The 21937-nt window shown below is 39.4% G+C and overlaps 1 protein-coding gene across 1 annotated transcript in view; it reads left to right on the forward strand.

The window, feature by feature from the left end:
- Positions 1 to 21937, forward strand: part of ndst1a (N-deacetylase/N-sulfotransferase (heparan glucosaminyl) 1a) — a 73649-nt gene that overhangs the window by 24530 nt on the left and 27182 nt on the right. The window contains exon 2 of the mRNA XM_036575657.1: positions 20630 to 21562. Coding sequence (XP_036431550.1) covers positions 21038 to 21562 — 525 coding nt within the window. The 5' untranslated portion in view covers positions 20630 to 21037. The remainder of the gene's footprint in view (positions 1 to 20629; positions 21563 to 21937) is intronic.

Consider the following 21937-nt stretch of genomic DNA (forward strand, 5'->3'; position numbering starts at 1 on the left):
TTCCATTTGTCACTTTTCTTTCTCCCCTCGATCAGTTTCTCATCCATTTTTTTCTTTTCTTTTTCTTTCTTTCTTCTTCTCTCTCTCTCTCTCTCTCTCTCTTCTCTCTCTCTCTCTCTCTCTCTGTCTCTCTCTGATCTGAACACTGTAGTACTCTTTTCAGCTCTTTAATTAGAACCAGATCAATCATGTATAGGCAGTGCGTCCAATTAGCTGAGCTGCTGTTCTGCGGTAGTGTGTACGGGCTCAGTCTCCGCGGGTGTTGTTATCTGTTATTAAGCCTCTTTTTTCCCTAGTATTGGCCATCATGGCTCGGAAAGCCATACACAATGCTGCAGTAATCACACTTCCACTCGGTGCAGAGTGGGAGGCGACTCTGCTCCAGTGCTGACCAAAGAGGCAAGTGAGGCCACACAAGAGTAGAGCACATTATTATATCTCCGTCAGGATTTAATACCGCGGGCTGATCTATGAACACTGTAGCAGCAATAGCAGTAGAGCCCCTTTGGGGTGTTCTGAAGGTGTTTATGTGCGCATAAAGTTTATTGAAGGAAGCAAATTTTTCAGCTATGTTCTACTGCATCTAAAAAGGGGACAGACCTGCTTTGAATCCATAAGTCTTTTCTCTCCTTCCACTGTTCGGAAATCCCTGAGATGGCTTTAAAGTAGGACATCTCAGATACAGGTAGACATAATAAATACCCATGTCCTTTATATAGTGCTAATGTTCCCACTCCAAAATAGCAGTTAATCATATTCTTGCCAGAAAAGTGATGCTTTGTTATGAAGGGACTTTAGGTCAGGCCATAGGTTTGCATTTGCAGCAAGAAATGGATGAGTTACATCATATAAATGCAAATCATACAATCGCAAATAATTATGCTTATAAAGGTACAGTCAGTGTTGTCTGTTGGCTGGTAATATTGGCTGATGTCGTGGTCCAGTGAATTAACTGGTATCAGCAAAATTTTCCTCTAATAAAGGACCGATAATTAGTGATTTTGCTTATATGGTAACACTTGTTTGATGTGAAGAAAACTGGCAAGAAACCAGTAAACAGTTTTTATGGAGACTACAAAAGTCTCTATACGACTATAAGAGACTACTAAACTGACAGTCTTCATCTGTGCATGTTTACTGCAGGACTGGTAGATTTGAACACAGAACCCAAAACATGATTCAAGTAACAAACGTGGTGTGTCCAAACCTTTAGCTTGAGAATAGCATGGTGTGAAACAGGAACACCATTTTTTACTGAAAAATTAGGAAATTAAAAACAGAATTTATATAAGTATCAATTTATAAAAGTCTCTAGAGTGAGATTTTCAAATATAAAGACTAGGAAACCCACATTCTGATTATATATCTTAAAAGTGGGAACTTTTGAAAGAACTACAGCTGCTTCAGGTGGATTTTTGAAGGCAGGCCTATTTTTATTTTTCTATTTTTTTTGAAGGATATACATGCATAAACGTTTTCCTTTAGGAATGCACCAAAATATTGTCCACCTAAACGTTTGGCCAAGACATTCAAAAGATTAAATGGGTCTAACACTAACACACAATCTAACACCTAATAAATAATTTAAATAGTAATGAAAATAAAAACACCATTTCATTTGCTTTGCTGCGCTGGGCAGCACAGATTTGTTCAAACTGTTTGAGCAGTAGATCAACAGTGAAACACACTGCAGCTGCGTTCTGTATGATCTTTAGCTTACATGCCTTTTAGCATTAACTGATTGAATGAAATTCTTTAATGGAAACCACCCAGTTAATACTGAGTGACTCAGTTCCTGCTGAGGTTCATGGTTGTTTTTTCTCTAAATGATTAATCATTAATGATTCATTCAAATGCATAAATAAAACAGCAATTTTTCTTTCAGTTTTCAGTTGAATGTGTCCTGAATTTGTTTGTCAAAAATGTTGATTTTGGTGCATCACTGTGTGTGATGTGATTTTTTTTTTTTTTCCCCCTTAGCTAGTGAATGCAGACGATGAGGAAAGAAGCTACAGCAAGTTGCTACCTGGCTTTTTAGATACCTTATCTCAGTTTTTTCTTTATCTTTATTTCTTTCTGAAAGGGTAAAAAACTTGTCAGTGGCATCCCTCCTGTGTTGACAAAAGATAGAATTATAGTTTTCTTCATGATTTTGTCCTGCACTGGAGGTAAGAGTGGTAAGAGCTGATGCTAGTTATATGCTTGGTTGTGTGTGTAACCCTAAAGATCAGTGGCTAGGCTAGCAGGATTGGTTGGCACCGCAGGGGTTCTCAGCAGTTTGATGTATTTTTGCAGCACATGTTCAGTACAGTAATGCGAGAACATTGATGAACAAATCGTGAAAATGATTTTGTGAAATCTGTAGAACCGATTAAGCTGAGATCGTGTTGGTACAGATGGTACAGAATGCTGCATAACACAACGAAATTACATATTAAACTCTTTTTTTAGGCTGGAATATGCCCCTTTAAAATCTGTGTAGGCCACAAAATGTTCATATCATTCTGGCCCTAATGTCCTTTTACACAAAATCGGATTTTTGTAATAACTGCCCTCATGAGCAGTTTTGGTATCTGCCCAATCTAAAAGGTTCACAAAAGCTTAATGTTTCCTCTCCATTCCTGTCCAACTGTCGGACCTGTGTTGGTGTGTTGTTGTTTCCTCTCTTGAATAATAAGCATGAAGAGTGGTGAAACAGACAGTAAATCGCAGAGGATTTAGCTTCGCTCTGTGGAAAAGCATCTTCTGCTGAATACAGCAGGCTGTCTCTGTGAAATCTAACAAGCTGCCATGCTCTGATACCCTGACCTCACCATTTTTTTTTCCTGACAATGCCAGCATCTTTCTCATGGGAATCCAGAGACCTGTTTTTGTTTTTTGTTGTGTTTTGTCCCCTTCGACTCTGCCTAATCAGAAGCTGAAGTCTGTGTGGCATCCTGTGAAGATGAAACAACAAGAATAGAGCACTTGAGAGATGCTAACACACTGACACTTGATGCAGCAGCCCATTAAAAACCAGCACTATTACACTTTATTACTCCAGAGTGTTTTTCAGGATGTTGTGCAGGTGATTTTCAAATGTTTTTGGAGCTCTGAGTAGTGTTGAGGTGACACTGTGAGGCGAAGTTACTTAGGGCATTCGGACTTGAGTTCTGTGAAAAAATGTGCCATCTTTTGGTGCTTCTTAGTGAATGCAGACTTTATTAAACCGGGCAAAATAAGTAGAATGATTGCAAAGAAACAAAAAGAAAATGGGACTAATTAGTTAATTAGCTTGACATATGAAAATTGGAGCTGAGAAGTATTCAAATATTTGTTACAAAAAAATGAAGTTGGCTTGGCTAAGTTGATAGCTAATTAGCCACTTTACGTTTGTACTATTACAGTGGCATTAATGACCAAAAAGACAAATTGTTCACTGTGGTTCTTATGACTGTCTGTCAAGCAGTGGAAAGTGAGGTAGAGCATTAAATTGTGTTTGGTTCCTGTTTGGATCATTTCTCGTTTGTATTTGAAATGTGGAAAAATATCCTTAGATTGGTCCTTTAGATGTGGTAACAAAGCTGCACAGTATAACATTTGGGGATTTGGGAGACCTCTCTGGTGGACATGTGTAATTGCACAAATTTTTAACGTCTTGTCTTTTGGGGATGTAAGTGAATTATCTGCTGTTGTCATCATATCTTCATCAGTGTAATGTTGATATTGCATTGAGACCTAAACATTGAGCCGCACCTTGTTTTTAAGCCTGTGTGTAGGTTAATACATGAAGATGTATGACATGGCCTGAAAAATTACTGTGAATTAGACCTGACATTTATGACTTGCAAATTAATATTTTAGGGTGGTTTGCAGCAGCGCATGTACGCCGTATTTCTTTTTCTTCTGACTAACATAATGGTACTACTTTTAATACGAACAAAAAGCTTGCACAGTGCAACTTTAAGTGCACACATGCCTTTTGCTAATGAGTGCCGCTGCCCTTCACGCAGCAGACTGGGGTCAGTTCCCCACCCTGATGAGCTCACCGCACTATGCCGGTATGAGTCTTTGGGCATGATTTGTAACACTACATTCACCTACCTCTGTAACATAATTAAATTGTTAGCTACTCTGGATAAGACCAACCAAATAACATTTGCATAAATGCAATGTAAATGTTATTGGTATGGAAAAAGACATAAATATGTAAAAAAGAAATGGCTCTACGTATCTGCCTCCTGCCTTTTTGCGAATACTTCCTTGCCTCCCTCAGGTTGACATCCATTGATTTGTAATGGTGCAAGCTTTTGGGTTTGCTTGATACTTGTATACTTCTATTTAGGAGACCATATACATTGTCATTTCTTGCAGTTATATGTTCCATTTACATTCCTTGCATCTTGAAAAACAATGCATGTAAAGTAAACAAGGGGGCAAATTCTGATTTAATGTCTGATCCCAGCTGGCAGCCCTGATGGACATATCTATATCTTTTGCTTTCCTTTTTGATGTTAGCTAGTCTTGTGGTTGGTAAAATGAGGTCGATATCTCTGATCTTGTGCTTGATCTATTTTGGCATGTGAGAAGTAATTTGATCCAGCTGACCTGAGTATTCTGCTGCTAGGATGGGTTGCTTTCCAAAAAGGAGACCTATATCGTGTCTCAGTGGTGTCTGGAAGTTGTAACTGAGTGAGTATATGAACCAATAATGTCACCACACTTATTTGTGTGTGTGTGTGTGTATTTGTGTCTGTCTGTGTGTGTGTGTGTGTCTGTCTGTGTGTGTGTGTATCTTTATGACTGACAGCTGCATAGACTGCTCCATTCTGATTTACCACTCAGCAGCATACCAACTTCACTGCAGGGGTTTTGCAGACATTTCCAAAACAGCAGACTTCATTATTGACTTGTCTCGCAGTTTTAGATTGAAATTGAATTCTAGCTCTCATTTAATTTGTCCTCTAGCGACTGTGCTCGAATGTGTCATTCCGAAAAGGACCCGAACCCGCTCTTAGCCGGCGCGTCGATAGCTGGAGCGCTTTGCAGATATGACAGCTTGGCCTGTCCCAACCCCCAGAGCTGCCAAAAATGATAAATTACCCTCCAGCCCTCCTTTCTGCTCCCTCATTGGTTAGCTCTGGGGCAGTTCAACCTATTTGTTCCGTTGAAATATCCAGTTGGTAAACACAACTGCAGTAGTGTGCAGATTAGAGCTTTTAAGCATGTCTGAGAAATTTGGTCAGAACCCAAAAACAGTCTTGAAACTTTCTGTCCAAGTCCAAGTCTACACAAATCACAGCGTCACATTTTGAGTCAGAAACTGACTTGAGTCCAGCAGAATTTTGTCCCAACCTGACTCAAACTACATCATCAAATTTTGAGTCTGAACCCTGACCCAAGCCTGTCAAAGCTTTGTCTGAACTTGACCGGAACCACATCGTTTAGAGTCTGAAACTGACTTGAGCCCAACACAGTTCTGTCCAAAACTGACTTCAACCAGGTCATCATCACCAAAGGTGCTAACTGTTTTTAATGATGGTTGAATTACAGTGACATTAATAGCTCTCAGTAGATTACAAATAAATAAGGTAGGTGGTGTGTGTGTGTGTGTGTGTGTGTGTGTGTGTGTGTGTGTGTGTGTGTGTGTGTGTGCACGTGCGCATCCATTTGCACATACAAGACCTGAACATGTGTGCACATTATACTTCAGCTGTGTGAGAAATCGTGTGTGTGTGTGTGTGTGTGTGTGTGTGTGTGGATCAGTGAGTGAGCAATTGAGCGTGTTAATGTGTGTGAGAGAGGCCAGTGTAAAATATGGCCTGAAGTGCTGGTTATAATTTGTTCATCATGGCTCTGTCTGTCACAGTTCTGTCTACAGTCCATCATGCTGTCCCCAGTGGGGGTAAACCCCCTCGCGCCTCTCCCTCAGGAAGGTGGTGGTCCAGCAGTGAGAAAATTTGGCTGTGACTCAGTAGGTCATGGTTCTGATCCCCACTGATGGCTGCTGCCTTTGTGCCCTTGAGCGCCGCTCTTAAACCCCAAATGACCAAACGACCAGCGGACTGCCCCACGTTCAGCTAATGTACACTGACTTCAGCTACGCTGTCGACCAGGACACTCACTAACTCACTCACTCACTCACACACTCACTCCTTTTTTCTTTATCTTTCAGTCATTCTGCCTCTTTCTTTCTTTTTTCTTTCTTTCTTGCTCTTTTTTCTTCTTTTCTTTTGTCTCTCTTCCTTTCCTTTTGTCTTTTTTCTGTCTGTCTTTCTTGCTGTCTTTTGTCATCAGTTTGTTCTTTATTTTTGTCTTTAGTTTATTTTCTTTTGTTCGTTCTTTCTTTCATTTGTTCTTTGTTTCTTTCTGTTTTCTTTCGGTCTCCTTTATTACAACCTTTTTCTATGTCTTTAACCCCCCCCTTTTGTCTTTCTTTGTGCTTTTACTTTTCTATCTTTGTCTTTCTTATCTCCACTTTCATTCGTCTTTCGTTTATTTTGTGTTTCTTGTTTTGTTTGTTTTTGTTTATTCTTTCTTTCTTCTTTTTCTTTTTCTTTCTTTTTTTCCTCTGTTTCTTTAATTCCATCTTTAATTCTCTGTCTTGGTTTCTGTCTTTCTCTCTCTCTTTCTTTTTCTCTCTCTTTCTCTCTCTTTTAATCTTTCTTTCTCTTTCTCTCTTTTTCTTTCTTTCACTCTTTCTTTCTCTCTTTCATTTTCTTCTTAGTTTTTCTTTCTCTCTGTCTTTCTTTCTTTCTTTCACTCTTTCTCTCGCGCTCTCTCTTTCTTTCTTTCTTTCTTTCTTTTTCTCTTTCTGGTTCTTTTCTCATTTTCTTTCTTTCTTTCTCTCTCTCTCTCTCTCTCTCTCTCTCTCTCTCTCTCTCTCTCTCTGTGAATTGTTACTCTGTGGAATTTCAGAATTAGCTGACGGTTCATTTTTGGAACGTCTATTAATGGAGGAGTAATTGAGGACAATTCCACTCCAGAATGTCGCAGCTCAGAACATTGTGAATATTTTCTCTCTCTGTGTGTGTGTGTGTGTGTGAGAGTGTGAGTGTGTGTGTGTGTGTGTGTGTGTGTGTGTGTGAGTGTGAGTGTGAGTGAAGGGAGAGAGAGAGAGAGAGAGAGAGAGTGCTTACCCTCAGTCCTCTGCACCTCACACTGTGTGTGTGTGTTTGCAGATAGGACTCTCCGTAAGGAGAAGTAACGAGGTAATTCCATCACTGAAGGATGGAGGAAATAGGTTTTGAAAGTCAATTTCAAATCAAAAGTATTGGAAACACAAAACACGTTCCCAGTTTCCTGACCTTCATAAGTATAAATGAGCTTAAAGAAAGGACGGAAAATGAATGTAAATCGGTGAAAAAAACAATACACAATTTTTTCAATTAATATTTGAAATGGGTAGAACAATGTGCTGAAGAAGCGGCTAGGACTAACACCATCTCTCTCTCTCTCTCTCTCTCTCTCTCTCTCTCTCTCTCTCTCTCTCTCTCTCTCTCTCTCTCTCTCTCTCTCTCTCTCTGAGTGTGTGATTGATTTCTGAACTGATACAGGCCTGGGGGAAGGAAAGCTGAAGGACAAATTGTTTGTTTTATTCAAGACGTTCTTACACTAGCAGATGGCCTTAGGAGCATTACTTAACAGTACAAAGACAAAAAAAGGTAGACGTAACGTTCAGTACAAAAAGAGCCTCACAGACAGTTTTGAAGAACAGTTTGTCAGAAAACTCAGCTGAGCTATTTCTTTTTGATGAACTTCATCATTCTTTTAGACAGAGATTTGTTCACCTGTACCTTGAAGAGTGGTGCAGTTTTTCAGCACAGACCTCATGCCTAAGGCATTAATTTATTTCATGCTGAAATTGCAATTAGAAAAAAATACAATTTCCTGGCATGTCCTGTACAGTTGTGTATATAAGTAGTGGTGTCAACCTTCACATGATCCATCCACAGTTCCACCCTGTAGTCCAGCTGTTTATGCACAGTGTGTTACTATGACTGACTCCATAACCTTGTTTAAATATATACTCCCATGTTTCCAGTTACCCCATGCTGTGAATTTATTATTGAGTCTACTTTGTCATTTGCAAGCCAAACACACTGCTTATGTCAGCAATATCAGTAATTCACCTTATTTTCATGTTCACCATTTGTTCACAGTTGGGTGGGTGATATTGCAAAAATATCATTCGCAATGCATGATAATTACAAATCAAAATAACTATAAAATATTGCCATGTTGCCCACTTGTATGTTCGCATGATTTTCACACCATAAAAATGTTGTTGAATTTTTGAAAGTAATAAGTATGTTCAGCTTATTTTGTCCACTTATGTACCTTTTAATAAAACGCACTCTTTTTAAATGAAATGAAATTTGTCAATTTTTAAGAAGAATTTTTAAAAAGAGAGAGCGAGAACCTGGCATAATGACAATTGTAGTTGACTGTTAATTGCCATATAATTAATTTGTTCATTGTATGCAGTTGTTATACAAGCCTAAAGTGGCCAGTTTATCTGATTAGCCATCTTGCTTCTAGCTGTAACTGAAGAGTACCATGTTAAAAGTGATTCCCCTTCTTAAGGCTCAAGATATGTCTCAATAAATCCTTCCTTTTATGTCATATATACTATATGGCCAACAGTGTGTGGACACCTGACCATCACACCTATATAAGATTTTTGAACATTCCATTCCAACCCCGCCCCCCCCACCCCCCACCCCGTCTGTGGGAATTTGTACCTGTTCACCCAGAAGAGCATTTGTGAGGTCAGACACTGATGTTGGATGAGAAGGCTTGATGTTCCAATTCATCCAAAAGGTGCTCAGTGGGGTTGATGTCAGGGCTCTGTGCATGGCCAGGTAGCAGCACACATATTGAGGCCACTGGAGTTTATACCAAACTCGTAAAAATCACATCATAACGGACCTCGCTTTGTGCAGAGGCATGATCATGCTGGAATAGGAAAGGGCCTTCCCTAAAATGTTGCCACAAAGTTAGAAGCATATAATTATCTAAAATGTTGTTATGTGCTCTAACATTAACATTACCCTTTCCCTTTGATTAAGGGCCTGAGCCCAAACCCAAAAAAGCAGCCCCGGACCATTATCCCTCCTCCACCAAACTTTACTGTTGACACTATTCATTCCAGTAGGTACCGTTCTACTGGCATCATCCAAACCCCGGTTCATCCATCAGACTGCCAGATAGTGAAATGTCATCACACCAGAGAACGTTTCCACTGCTTTAGAGTCCAGTGGTGGCGTGCTTTACACCGCTCCAGTCAACACTTGGTGTTGTGCATGGTGATCTTAGGCCGTTTCATTAAGCTCCCAACGTGCAGTTCCTATGCTGATGTTGCTTCCAGAGGCAGTTTGCAACTCTTCTGTGAGTGATGCAGTGGAGAAAAAGCATTTTTATGCACTTCAGCACTCGGCGGCCCCACTCTGTGATTTTTGCATGGTCTCCTTCTTCATGTTTGAGCTGTTGTTGCTTTTAAATGTTTCCTCTTTCACATTAATAGCACTTACAGTTGACTGCGGAAGATCTAGCAGAAATGTTCACAAACTGATTGTGGCAAAGGTGGCATCCTATAACAATGCCAAGTTTAAAGTTGCTGAGCTCTTCAGTACGACCCATTCTAATGCCAATGTTTGTGGGAATTACATGGCTGTGTGCTTGATCTTATACTCTTATACTTATACTGAAACATCTGAACTGGGTAATTAGGAAGGTCCACATACGTCTGGCCATATAGTATGTTTGCTTCACCCCAAAGAGTACAAATACACCCCATTTACATTCTAGGCTATTTGTTAGAGCGTACATTTGACGTTGTGCACTAAGACCACAAACCTCTATCGATGTTTGAAGAAACATTACAGACATTTCTTTGGTGAGTGTATTGCCAAAAAGACCACTGATGAACCCACAGCTCAGTCACAGTATTGCACCATGGCAGCCAGACAAACCTCAAATAGAAGGGTTCTGAAGTGCCATATCCGGCTCATGACGAGCTCATGCTATAACTGTTCTGTGTACAAGCTAAATGAGCTGTACAGTTCATACAGACTCGCTCCCATACATGCATCAGCCAGGTTGTTGTTCCACAACTGTGTATCACCTGCAGTTGAAAAAGGGCTCAGAGACTTACACAACTACAGACAAAAAATCTAAAAGGACTGTCAAAACTTACCAAAGCCTCACCATTTATTTCATAACGGAAGAATCTGAACTGAAGAGTAGCATGTATCATAATTTCTCTTGATCTTACGATTGAAAACATCATTACTGGATTGAAGGACGGAGTTGATAGCTAGGTTCTGAGTGAAACGCTGACCTCAGGCAATGCTTCAGTTATTATTATTGCCATGGAAATAATTGAGTTGGCCAGGCTACAGTGTTTTAGCCACAGTCATTATCTCGTGATTGAAAAGTGCTAAATGTGCTGTCAGATTAAATGCTAAACAAGTGTTGTATGTGTCAGTCATTGTTATGTTATTCAAAGGAATTTAATTTAAATTATAGTCATACACTCACTTTGGAGGCTCACTTTTTATTTAATTATTTTTTTGTTAAACTCCTCAGAACCACTGCGTTTCTCTGCATGATTTATTAGCCATCTTTCAACCTGTTCTTTAATGGTCAGGACCCCCAAAGGACCACCACAGAGCATGCATTATTTGGGTGGTGAATCATTCTCAGCGCTGACGTAGTAATGGCATGTTTGTGTGTGTTGCAGTGGTACATGTGGCCCGCACACAGCAGTGCTGCTGTTGTGCAAATTTGCTGTCTGCATGACCTTTAGATGTCCACAGCTCTTCTAATCATATGAAAACCACAGGCACAGCCAAGACAGGACAGTTGTCTTTTCTTCAACAGGCCAGTAGAGAATGTTAAAAGCATACTTTTTCTGATTGGTTTTCTAAAACTTGGTGCTTCATTAGTTTTATTTTTATTTTGTATTTTTTCCAAAAATGCAAGGTGTATCATCTGCTGTTAATAGTCAAGTATAAGTTTAATCAAGAATGAATTTAGCTTAGCTTCTCACATCATTCTACCCTAACTTGCATAAGTCAGCTGGGTTATGGTAATGTCCACTGGCTATCACAAAAAACAAACCAAACCAAACCATGCATGGGTACTGCATGCTGGTGCTTCACATCCATGACACTGTGTCCTTGTTAAAGGAGACTAAGAATGTAATACATTATGTATTTTATAATAGTGTGTTTATTTTCTTATTGGGTGAGGGGGAACGGGTTTGGGGTAACTGTGGGGCAGGCCAAATCAAACATCCTCACAGGCGAACCTTGGCCCACGGGTCGTCCTTTTGTCAGCCCTGCTGTAAATGATGAAATAGGGGCACAACAGTTTTAACAAGGTCTGGGTTGAAAACAAACAAGGCTACTCTTTAATTTTTCACTCGTGCGACACGTTTCTTCTTTGTGTGCAGTGCATAATAATCCGACATTACTTATAGATGCAGTTTGTGTCTCAGTGGCTCGCTGTTTTGCTCTGATTGCTCCCTTGACTGCGCTGTAGTTTAGAGAACATCCTCCCGTCACTCAGAGGGTTAGAGGCCAAGTTTTACCAACAGCTGTTTTCCTGTAACATAACGTGCTGATTACAGTGCGGGGCTGAACGTTAAGCTGATGTAGGGCATTCTCATCGGCCACAAGCACTCAGGAATTCTGATGTGGCTGTGTGGAGCTGGCAGAGGATTCTGGGACTTTGGTCAGGCTTATTGTAGACTTGTTGAGAGTGAGCGGGATGCTTTTGGAGAAAAGCGGCCTCCCCTCCTCTCTCAGGTTTAAACTCTCCATATGACTCCCCGTTCCACAAAAAGAAAAACTGTCACGGTCAAAGCGGCTCCCATGTGGTTGCCATGGAGAGCGTGTGGTTTCCACGGCGCTGGCGCAAGAGTTCGCAGGAACATCATTTGTTAGTGTCGGTGTGAATGTGGAGCACGGAGGAGCTGCAGGGTTTGTTGCTGACCCTCAGAGTCCCTCCGGCCCCCTGCGCTCACGCTAAAAAAGCTGGCCTCTTACGGAGGACCACTGAATAACACCCTGCACCTCTACCGCTATTGTTCAACCTTCAACATACCACACTCAACTATTAAACATGCTTTTACTCCAAGGACTTTGAACAGCACTTCACAAAGGTCTTTTGTTCTGCTCTGCTTTACAGCACAGAGAAGTTAGACCAAAATCGTCCTCTAGGCCTACATGGGAAAACTGACACTGTATTCTTCCTAAAGCAGGCTTCACCACCAGAATGAACTTAGGATATAGAAATGAGATCAAACCTTAAACTATGGTCAAGTAGATAAATACCTTGGTGGGCAATATGACAAATATAGTCACAAAACCTGAGGGCATTTTCCTGATACACAAGACGTGCTGCGATACTGAAGAGTTTTGTTGTTTTTGTCATTAGGTTAGATAAATAAATAATAAAACATACATTCATTCTCTCTAAGATGTAAACAGTCATTCAGAGTGGTTTGATGTGAAATGCTTAATTCTAGAAAAGCTCACCAAGTCAGAATTCTTCACTGAAGTGTTTAATACCTCTAAAGCTCCTTCAGTTACTACATTAAATGGTTATGAATACACTGCTGATACATAGCTTTGAGATTTTTTTTTTTCTTTTTTTCCTCTAATAATGAAGTAGAGGTACCTATAGAGCATTGTAAGGCACAATAGTGTCCAAAAACAAAAGATTTACCACTATTTTACCAAAATTACATATAAAAACTCAAGAGACATGTGTAGGTCCATGTTTTTTTTTAGTAGTAAATAAAATTTCCGTTTTCCGGCTGCATTTCCGTTTTAAACATCATCACAACTTCTGCTTCCTATCATCACCACGGTTTAAAAAAATAAATCTGAGTCAGTAAGTTTCTGTAAAATGAACGATTTCAGGTGAAACCACTCTGAAGGACTTGGTTTACTACTGAATGAACTACTTTTTAATGACTGAATTATGCAGAAAAAAATCGAAGGAATACCTCATTAAGCAGGCCCAATTATACAATCTTTCAACCTCATCTCTTGACAAAACTGCAAAAACTTCTAAAGCTATGCCACTTAGGATTGTCTGCATCATGTAGTTGGTCAGTGTTACGGACAAGAACGGATCATAGTCTTGCGAAGCCCCTGGGCACAAGCATCTTTGGAGTACTGCCCCCCCCTTCACAAAACAACAATAACACATATGTAGAAATACTAACAAATGCAGAAATATTAAAAGCAATTTAAAAATAATAAAAATTAAAAATGAGATTAATCACGTACTCACATTATTGTGTGTTTTGAATGCCATTGGGAACAATTTAAAATAAACACAATTAACCTTTAAATAAATTGCACCAGCCTATTGTATCCATATTAAAACAGCTTGTGACTTTTATGTAAGGTTTGTACGTCTGAAGACAAACACTACTATCACACATCACCTAAAAATGTGACAGTGTAATCATAGCGCCAATGTCCCATGATTTGTTAATAATTTAAGATGTGAAATTAGGACTGTGTAGTGTATGGACTGAGGACAGATAACATTTCTTTATTTGATCTTATTTAATTAGTCATTTGTTATTTGATGACTCCCAAGGACCCCAGCAGTCAGGAGACCCTGGACAATGGCCCGGTCAGTTATCCATTTCTGGTTGAGGAAATATTGGCCACACACACACTATGTGCTCAGGAATATTTATCATAATGTAATTGATTGTGATACTATATTATCGTCGCTGTCTGAAGAAAAACATGCATCTCTGTTTTTGTTGATTTTTAGTTTTATGCATCATTTGAACATGGTGTCCTTTACATTGTGTGAAGATTTCATGTTGAACGGACCTATAGCAATGCTCTAAAATTACTTGGAATAAAATATATTTACATTGACTAACATTAAAAGTGAAGAACGTTTTTGCCCTCTCCTGTAAAGTTACCATTTTGGAGAGGCTTTTTTTTTCTTTGGACAGTGACGATATTAGACACGTCATCCAACACTAATCAAGCTTAGCCAGATTTCTCCATTTCTTTAGTTCTGTCTCTTTGGACGTTTTTACAGTTCTGCAGCTGACATCCAGTGGAGTTTTGGACAGGTGCTGAGAGAGTGGCAGAAACAAAGACCACCCACCACCAGCCATTGTAGTTCCCTTCTGAAGTGAAATGTCATTAGTGTTTCTGTTTTTTTTCTGTTTGGTAGCTGTGTTTCATTCTGTGCATTTAAGCTGGAGTGAGTTAGCGATTATCCATCTTATTTCAGCTGGAGCATTCTGTTTGGCTTCAGCCATTGCTGTCTGACGGCGCAGTGATAAATGGGACAGTTCATCAGAGCAGACGCTAATGTTACAAATTCACCTGTAATGTTTGATCAGTGCTGATCTTTTTTGTGTCTGCAACACTGAAATTTCCATAATTAAACTGTCACATGTTAAATATTAGTCACGGTATAACAGCAGCGCAGACAGTGTGATGGATAAGAGAGAGAGAACCTAAAGAGGGAGAGGATGGCAGAATTAAAATGCTGTTTGATTTGGCAGACTATTTGGGACACAGGTTAGGGCTAGTCTTGAATTAAATTACACAGTCAGAGGTGATTTTATCAATGAAGTTTCTTTTAGCTTGGGGCCCAGGTTTAATCTGGGTCTGACGATAACAGCACTTTGTCTGAGTCATTTGTTCCAATATGATCTAAATGCTCGATTGAAAATGAATGTGATTTCATTACAGACATCAGGTGGTGTCTGCTGTTGAAGTAAACACTTATATCTCCAGACACTGTGGCCTTTGACAGGAGTTGAACCATTGAGATTGTTTTCTGGCTAGACTGAACTTGTCCTGATTTCCCACAAACTCAGCTGCTGTTTTGGAATTCGCCTGGAAGATTGGCTGAAGATTCCAGCAGAGCTGAACTAAATTGGCTGGAAAATGTCATGATGTGGTGTTTTCACTTTCTGTGATAAATATTGTGATGTAAAAAAAAAACAAAGGCGTCAAAAATGGTCTACGGTGACTATTCCTTAATGGAGGTAATTAGCACACTGGTGCTGGAAAAGGTACGATGGAATGGGACTGCATGATATTGACACATTTACCATATTTGGTAACATTTTACAATAGCAGGCCCTAATAAACAGCAACTTAATCATTATCTAATATTATATTAATTATACAATAGTTACATGAAGTTGCTGTTCAAAAATAAAACAACTTTCTTTACTTTTAATGTAGGTTAATGTTAAGAGATTTTATTCCAATAGTTTTGGAGCATTTCTTTTAGTCTATTCATAATGAAATTTACTGTGTTGCTTAGTGACGAATAATCAATAATTATGCTGAATAATAGAAACCTAATCATTAATTATGATTTGCTAATAATGATTTAATTATTTGACACTCATAACTCAGATTATATAGGATTATATAAATATTAATTATTTGCTTAGTTGCATTAAAAAATATTCGTAATCATTATTAATAACTACATAGTATTTGTCTACATCCTGTTTTAAATGTTCAAGTAGTTAGTTCGTCATTATTAAGTGTTTAATTCATACTGTTTTACACATTTGAAATCATTATTGTTGTAATGTTATGAATGTTATAAATCCTATTGTGAAGTTGCATAAACATATAGTATTACTTTCGTACTTTTTTAATTTCATACTTTTGTGCAGTGCATTCACAATGCTTTTAATTATTTTAGGTCACCAAGTAAATGGTTAGTAATTTAAATGGTAGCACTCATTAATGGACAAGTTACAATAATATAATTATCATTAGCAAATTGTAAGATAATAATTAAGTTGCTGTTTTTAGGAGCGTTTTATTTTAAATTCACTCATTGTTCATTTTATCAGCTCCACTAAACATATGTATTTCTCCACTTATCACGAATCTGTTCCGTCTTTTTCTCTTCATATGTAGTTGGCATTTTCCCCTTCAATGGTCAGGACCCTCACAGAGCAGGTACTATTTGGGTGGTGGATCATTCCCAGCACTGCAGTAACACTGATGTGGTGGTGTGTTAGTGTGTGTTCCGCTGGTATGAGTGGATCAGACACAGCAGTGCTGCTGGAGTTTTTAAACGCTGTGTCCACTCACTGTCCACTCTATTAGACACTCCTACCTTGTTGGTCCACCTTGTAGATGTAAAGTCAGAGACAGTAGCTCATCTGTTGCTGCACAGTTGTTAGTCATCCTCTAGTCCCTTTAGTCACAGGACACTGCCCACAGGAGCTGGTGACTAAACCAGTAGTGTACTTACATCAAGACCTGCATTATTTTTGACTAAAATTAGCTTAAATGTTTGGGATTATTTGAATACTTTGCAAACACCCAAAGAACATCTGTGATTGGTCAGGATGCTCACAGCACACAATAAAATATTTGGTGGTTGCCTAGAGGCTCATTTTGCATATTGCAGACTTCTGTCATAGTTCTAGATTTTAGAGTCTGTTTCCACTAGTGAGTAGACTCTCCTTCATATGTTACAGCCCACCGCTCTTACAACCAGTTGCCTATAAGGTTATAATATCTCTTACCGCTATTTCAGATGTTTCTAGGGATCATTTAAGGCCATTGTGGGCTGACCGTATTTATAATTCCGTTCTCAAAAGCTCCAGACAGATTGATTCTCTGAAAGCCTTATGAGAAGACTGATCTAGATCCACTGCTTAATGCATTAGCTTTATATCCCTACAGAAGAGATGGCAAGCAATTACACTGCCCCACTTTCTCATATCCCATCAAAAAGCTCTGTGAAATCTATGCAAATTCTCCCTGTGAATCTCTCCCTAACCTGCAATGAACAGGCACAGAAACCCACAGGAAAAACAGTCACACTTGAGATGGTGAGGGATTTTTGTATCTCTTATCTGAGAGATTTGTCCTTGTTGATGTGTTTGTCTGAGGGGAGCTGCTTGTGCGTGTGTGTGTTTTCTCTTCAACGTTAATCTGACTTTGATATGCAGCCACACGCTCGACGCCTCGTCTCCTCCTCAAAGACATAGACTAAAGGGATCTTGGGGTGTGTGTATGAATGTGTGTGCGTGCCTTTCGGTGCCTTTTTTATTTATTTTTTATTTTTTTTGGGATACTGTCCTTCACACACCTACACACACTTTCACACATAATGTGTGTTTTCCCCTCTCTTTAGGTGGTTTATTGGCCTCTTGCTGAGGGACTTTGAAAAGTCCTCTGAAAGTACGGCTAACTCTTCTCATACAGGGCCCTCCATGAATATTGGCAGCCCTGGTAAACCTGAGAAAAACAGGCTGTTGAACATTGTTTATTGCTAATCCTTTTGATCTTTCAATTAAAATATTGAGAAAAACCTTTGTTTGAAGTTTAGTGGTTTAAAGAAAAAATGAAATCTTATTATGAAATACAGTGCTGTGAAAAAGTATTTGTCCCTCACCCGATTTCTTCTATTTTTGCTAATTTGTTACATTTGTTAATTTGTTTTACATTTGTTACATTCAGATCATCCAACTATTTTTAATATAAGACAGATAACGTGTAAACACAAAATGAAGCTTTTAAATGAACATTTCATTTATTGATATAAAGATTTATTCAAAACCTTTGTTTTCAAAACAGTTGCCCTCCTAAACCCAATAACTGGGTGGGCCACCCTTGGCAGTTACAAGTGCAAATGTTTGTGACACTCGCAAAAAGTTTATTTCATTGCTTTTGGTCCACTCCTGTTTGCAGAATTGTTTTTAATTCTGTTACATTGGAGGGTTTTCGAGCATGAACTGCCTGTTTAAGGTCTTTCCACAGCATCTCAATGGGATTCAGGTCAGGACTTTGACTCGGCCACTCCAAAACCTTCATTTTGCTTCTTTAGAGCCATTCAGAGGTGGACTTGCTTGTGTGCTTCAGATCGTTGTCCTGCTGCATAACCCAACTGCGCTTGAGCTTTAGGTCACAAACTGATGGGAGGACATTCTCCTTCAGGATTTTCTGATTGAGAGCAGAATTCATGGTTCCAACAGTTATGACAAGTCATCCAGGTCCTGCAGAAGCAAAGCAGCCCCAGAACATCATCCTATTAGTGTGATGTTCCTATGGTAGAATGTTGTGTTAGCTTTATGCCAGATGTAACAGGACCATGTCTTCCAAAAAGTTTAACTCATCAGTCCACAGAATATAATCCAAAAGGTCTTGGGGGTCATGTAGATGTTTTCGAGACTTTGTGTTCCTTTTGGTCAGCAGTGGTTTGCGCCTTATTGTGCTGCTTTTTGAGACCTTCTAGCCAGCTTCACATTGCCAGACAGGTTCTATTTAAGTAATGTTTAGATTCAACTAGTCTGGCAGTAATCATCCCTGGGTGTGGTTAGTGAAATTGAACTCAATAGTCAATTGAATTTGGTTAACTGGTTGATTTACTAGCTACGGGGGCAATTACTTTTTCACATAGGGCCAGGTAGGGCTGAACAGCATTTTTTCTTCAATAAATGAAATCATCATTAAAAAACAAAACAGCATTTAATGTTTACTTGGGTTATGTTTGTCTAATATAAAAAGTAGTTTGATGATCTGAAACATTCAAGTCTAACAAACATGCAAAAAATAGAAGGAGCAGATACTTTTTCACAGCACTATATTTTTCTCAAATCTGTGTGTACCACAGTTGTTGGCTCCCCTTGATTTAATACTTTGTGCAGTCTTTTCCTATAATGCTTAATGAGGCCAGAGAGCACACGGCAAGGGATCTGGGACCATTCCTCCTTACAGAACCTCTCCGGTTCCTTAAGATTACAAGATCTTAGTTGGTAAATAAAAGTTAAATAAATAAAAGGTTTACATCTGCTTTACATAATCTTTCTTCACTTCCAACACAAAAGAGCTAATAAGTAATTTTCACTTGCAGATGTGGTAGTCATTCGTTTGTTCTTCTGTAGACCTACCTTAGTCCTCTTTGATTATTTTTCTCACACAGGCTCTTTGCTTCTGGTTAGATCAGGTGGCACAAGAAAAAACATGTTCTCAAGTGAACGTCCAGTCAGATGTGATGAGTCAGCAGACTTATTTTGCACACTCAGTGTTGACAGATACACACAGGAACATGATCTCTTAAGTGATGTAAGTGATATGGGTATTCGTTAGGAATGCATGGTCAGTATCAGACAAGATGAGAACTTTTTTGCTCAAAATTGACCAAATATAGTGGAGTTTATTTATTTATTTATTTATTTGTTTTATTTTATTTTATTTTGGCTCATCTGTGTTGCAATTTTATGATGTAATAACCTGAGGCCGGGACGTTCACTCACACTGCATTTGACTGCTGCTACACCTAAACCACAATGTCATAGAATAATTATACCTGACACATTCTACTAAATAGTTGATTGCCTCTTACTTTCCATGTAGCACTTTATTCTATTCAAATATCATAATAATTACCCAGTGTGTCTCACAGAGCCAAAACCAAATGATGTGTTTATTACAATATCATATGTATCCTAAACTGACATTCAGGTTGTTAAGATTACAGATTTATGACTTAAGTAATTCTGCGAGACTGATTTGTTGGATTGATGTAATTGTAAAGCCTGGTACCAGTAAAACTAGCATGCCTATTTTGAGAAAACATGATTTTGTATAACTGGCATCTTTCATGTGAGAGCACAATTAATCAAGTATAGTATGTGCATGGTGAAGTAAAGATTTTCCAGTATTACAGTATACCAGTGTTACAGTGTTGCTCCTGTGCATGCTCAGCATCTTTGTCTCTGCCTATTTCCTGTATACTGTCAAAGGCAAGCTCAAACCTAAGAGCAAGACTGGCTTTACCCTGTAGTACCGACAGTGTCCTCCAGAATTATTGGCAGCTTTGGTAAGATGATGTCTCTCAGGTGATAGGTTACAATGAACATAAAAGGCTTTGTTGTTTATCATAATGAAAATGATTTGTTTAAAAAATAAATTCAAAAACACAACATGGTTGTTGCCACCCCTCCTTTGTGGATTCTGTTTAAATCAACCCAAAGGCCAAAGGACTAGAGTGACCCCATCAAAAGCTTTATTCTGTTGTCCATTAACCTTTTTTCTGTGGATTTTGAGATATGTTTTGGATTATTGTCCTGCCATGCCATCTAGCTATGGTCTACTCTTAGTCTCCTGGCAAAGGCGTGTAAGATTTGATCATAGAACCCAGTTGGAGTCAGTTCCTGTGATGTTTTATAAATCCCAAGTGCTTATGTTTGTGGTGTGACAAAAAATCAGACACTTTTGGTAAGCCAGGGATGCACAATTCCAGTCCTGGAGAGCCGGTGTCCAGCAGAGTTTGGAGGTTTCCCTGCTCAAACACATACGCTTAACCTGGCAATTAACAGATAAGTGTAATCAGGTGTGTTGGAGCAGGTAAATCACCAAACTGTGCTGAACACCGGCCCTTCAGGACCGGAGTCGTGCATCCATTTGCTAAGCCTTCCAAATGATTTGTTGCCATGGAGGTTGATATTTACGTGTAGACTTAAAGACTTGGGTTTGTAGAAAGTTATTTGTCTCTCGAATCATCCTCATACCCATTGTATCTTATTTATATGCCAGTGACGTATAACAGTTTTGATCAGATCTATGGTTTGGTGATTTTTATTAAATGCTGGATTCTTTTGTAGGTACATATACATTCCTGGAATGAAAGTCTACACTAGAATTTCTTCCAATCCATCAAACTGCTTTAATAGGAAGGGAAAAATTCTATGACAAACAGGATCCAAGCCCAATCAACTGCCTCACATGCATTTGTGGACCCGCCCATTATCCAGACTGTCTCCATTAAAGCTGCTGACGCCAGACATGGTAACATAGTGGGGTTGGATATGGAGGAGAAACTGCAAAGCTCACTTTTCTCCTTTGCTCTGAATGGTTTTATACACAGACAAAGACTACAAACTTAAAGCGAAGGAGTGAATGTAAATGCACTGAGATTGGACTCCACTCTGCCTTTTTAATCTTAAGAACTGCCTGATCTCCCTTGTTTGTTTATTTGCTTGCATCTGGGCGGAGGTGGGGGGGTCATCCCCATGATGCTGTGTGTGGCCCGCGTGCGACGTCTCCTTCGTCAGCTCACTCTCCAGACCAGCCTCTTCCTGCTCTTCCTCCTGTGCATGCTCAGCGTCTTTGTCTCCGCCTATTTCCTGTACACTGTCAAGCGTGAGCTCGAACCTTCCGCCGGAGGTGGGCCAGGGAACTGTGATGATGATTATGTCATCCCATCCAGGATCCTCCCATTTCGAGAGGAAGTGGGCGGAGCACCGGCAGCGGACGGAACCAGAACGGAACCGGTGGTTCTGGTGTTTGTGGAGAGCCAGTACTCCCAGCTCGGCCAGGAGATTGTGGCGGTTCTGGAGTCGGCCCGATTCCGCTATCAGACGGAGATTTCTCCTGGTAAGGGAGACATGCCCACATTGACAGATCGGGACCGAGGACGCTTTGCTCTGGTCGTGTACGAGAACATCCTGAAGTATGTGAACATGGACGCCTGGAACAGAGAGCTGCTGGATAAATACTGTGTGGAGTACGGAGTGGGAATCATCGGATTCTTTAAGGTCAGATATCCCGACTTACATTCCTTTCTCTCTTCCTTCTTTCTTCATCTCTCGCTTCCTATATTACTGTCACTTATTTTTCTCTTTTTTTTGTCTTTTTCTTCTCTTTTCGTCTTGTTTTTTTTCTTCTTCTATCTTTTCTCTGTCTGTCCTTTCTTTCTTTCTTTCTCTCTCTCTCTCTTTCTTTCTTTCTTTCTTTCTTTCTCTCTCTCTCTGTCGGTTTATATGACTAATGTGATATCCAGCATTATTATAGTCTGACCTCACCATACCAAATGGATTTAGAATCTGCTAATTTATCACTTTCACAGTCCATTTTAGCTCTGGTGGTTCTACACTGGGTGGGGGGGGCACACGGTAAGAGGGATCACTTGC

The sequence above is a fragment of the Colossoma macropomum genome, unplaced genomic scaffold, assembly GCF_904425465.1.
Source record: "Colossoma macropomum unplaced genomic scaffold, Colossoma_macropomum, whole genome shotgun sequence".
Taxonomy (NCBI): Eukaryota; Metazoa; Chordata; class Actinopteri; order Characiformes; family Serrasalmidae; genus Colossoma; species Colossoma macropomum.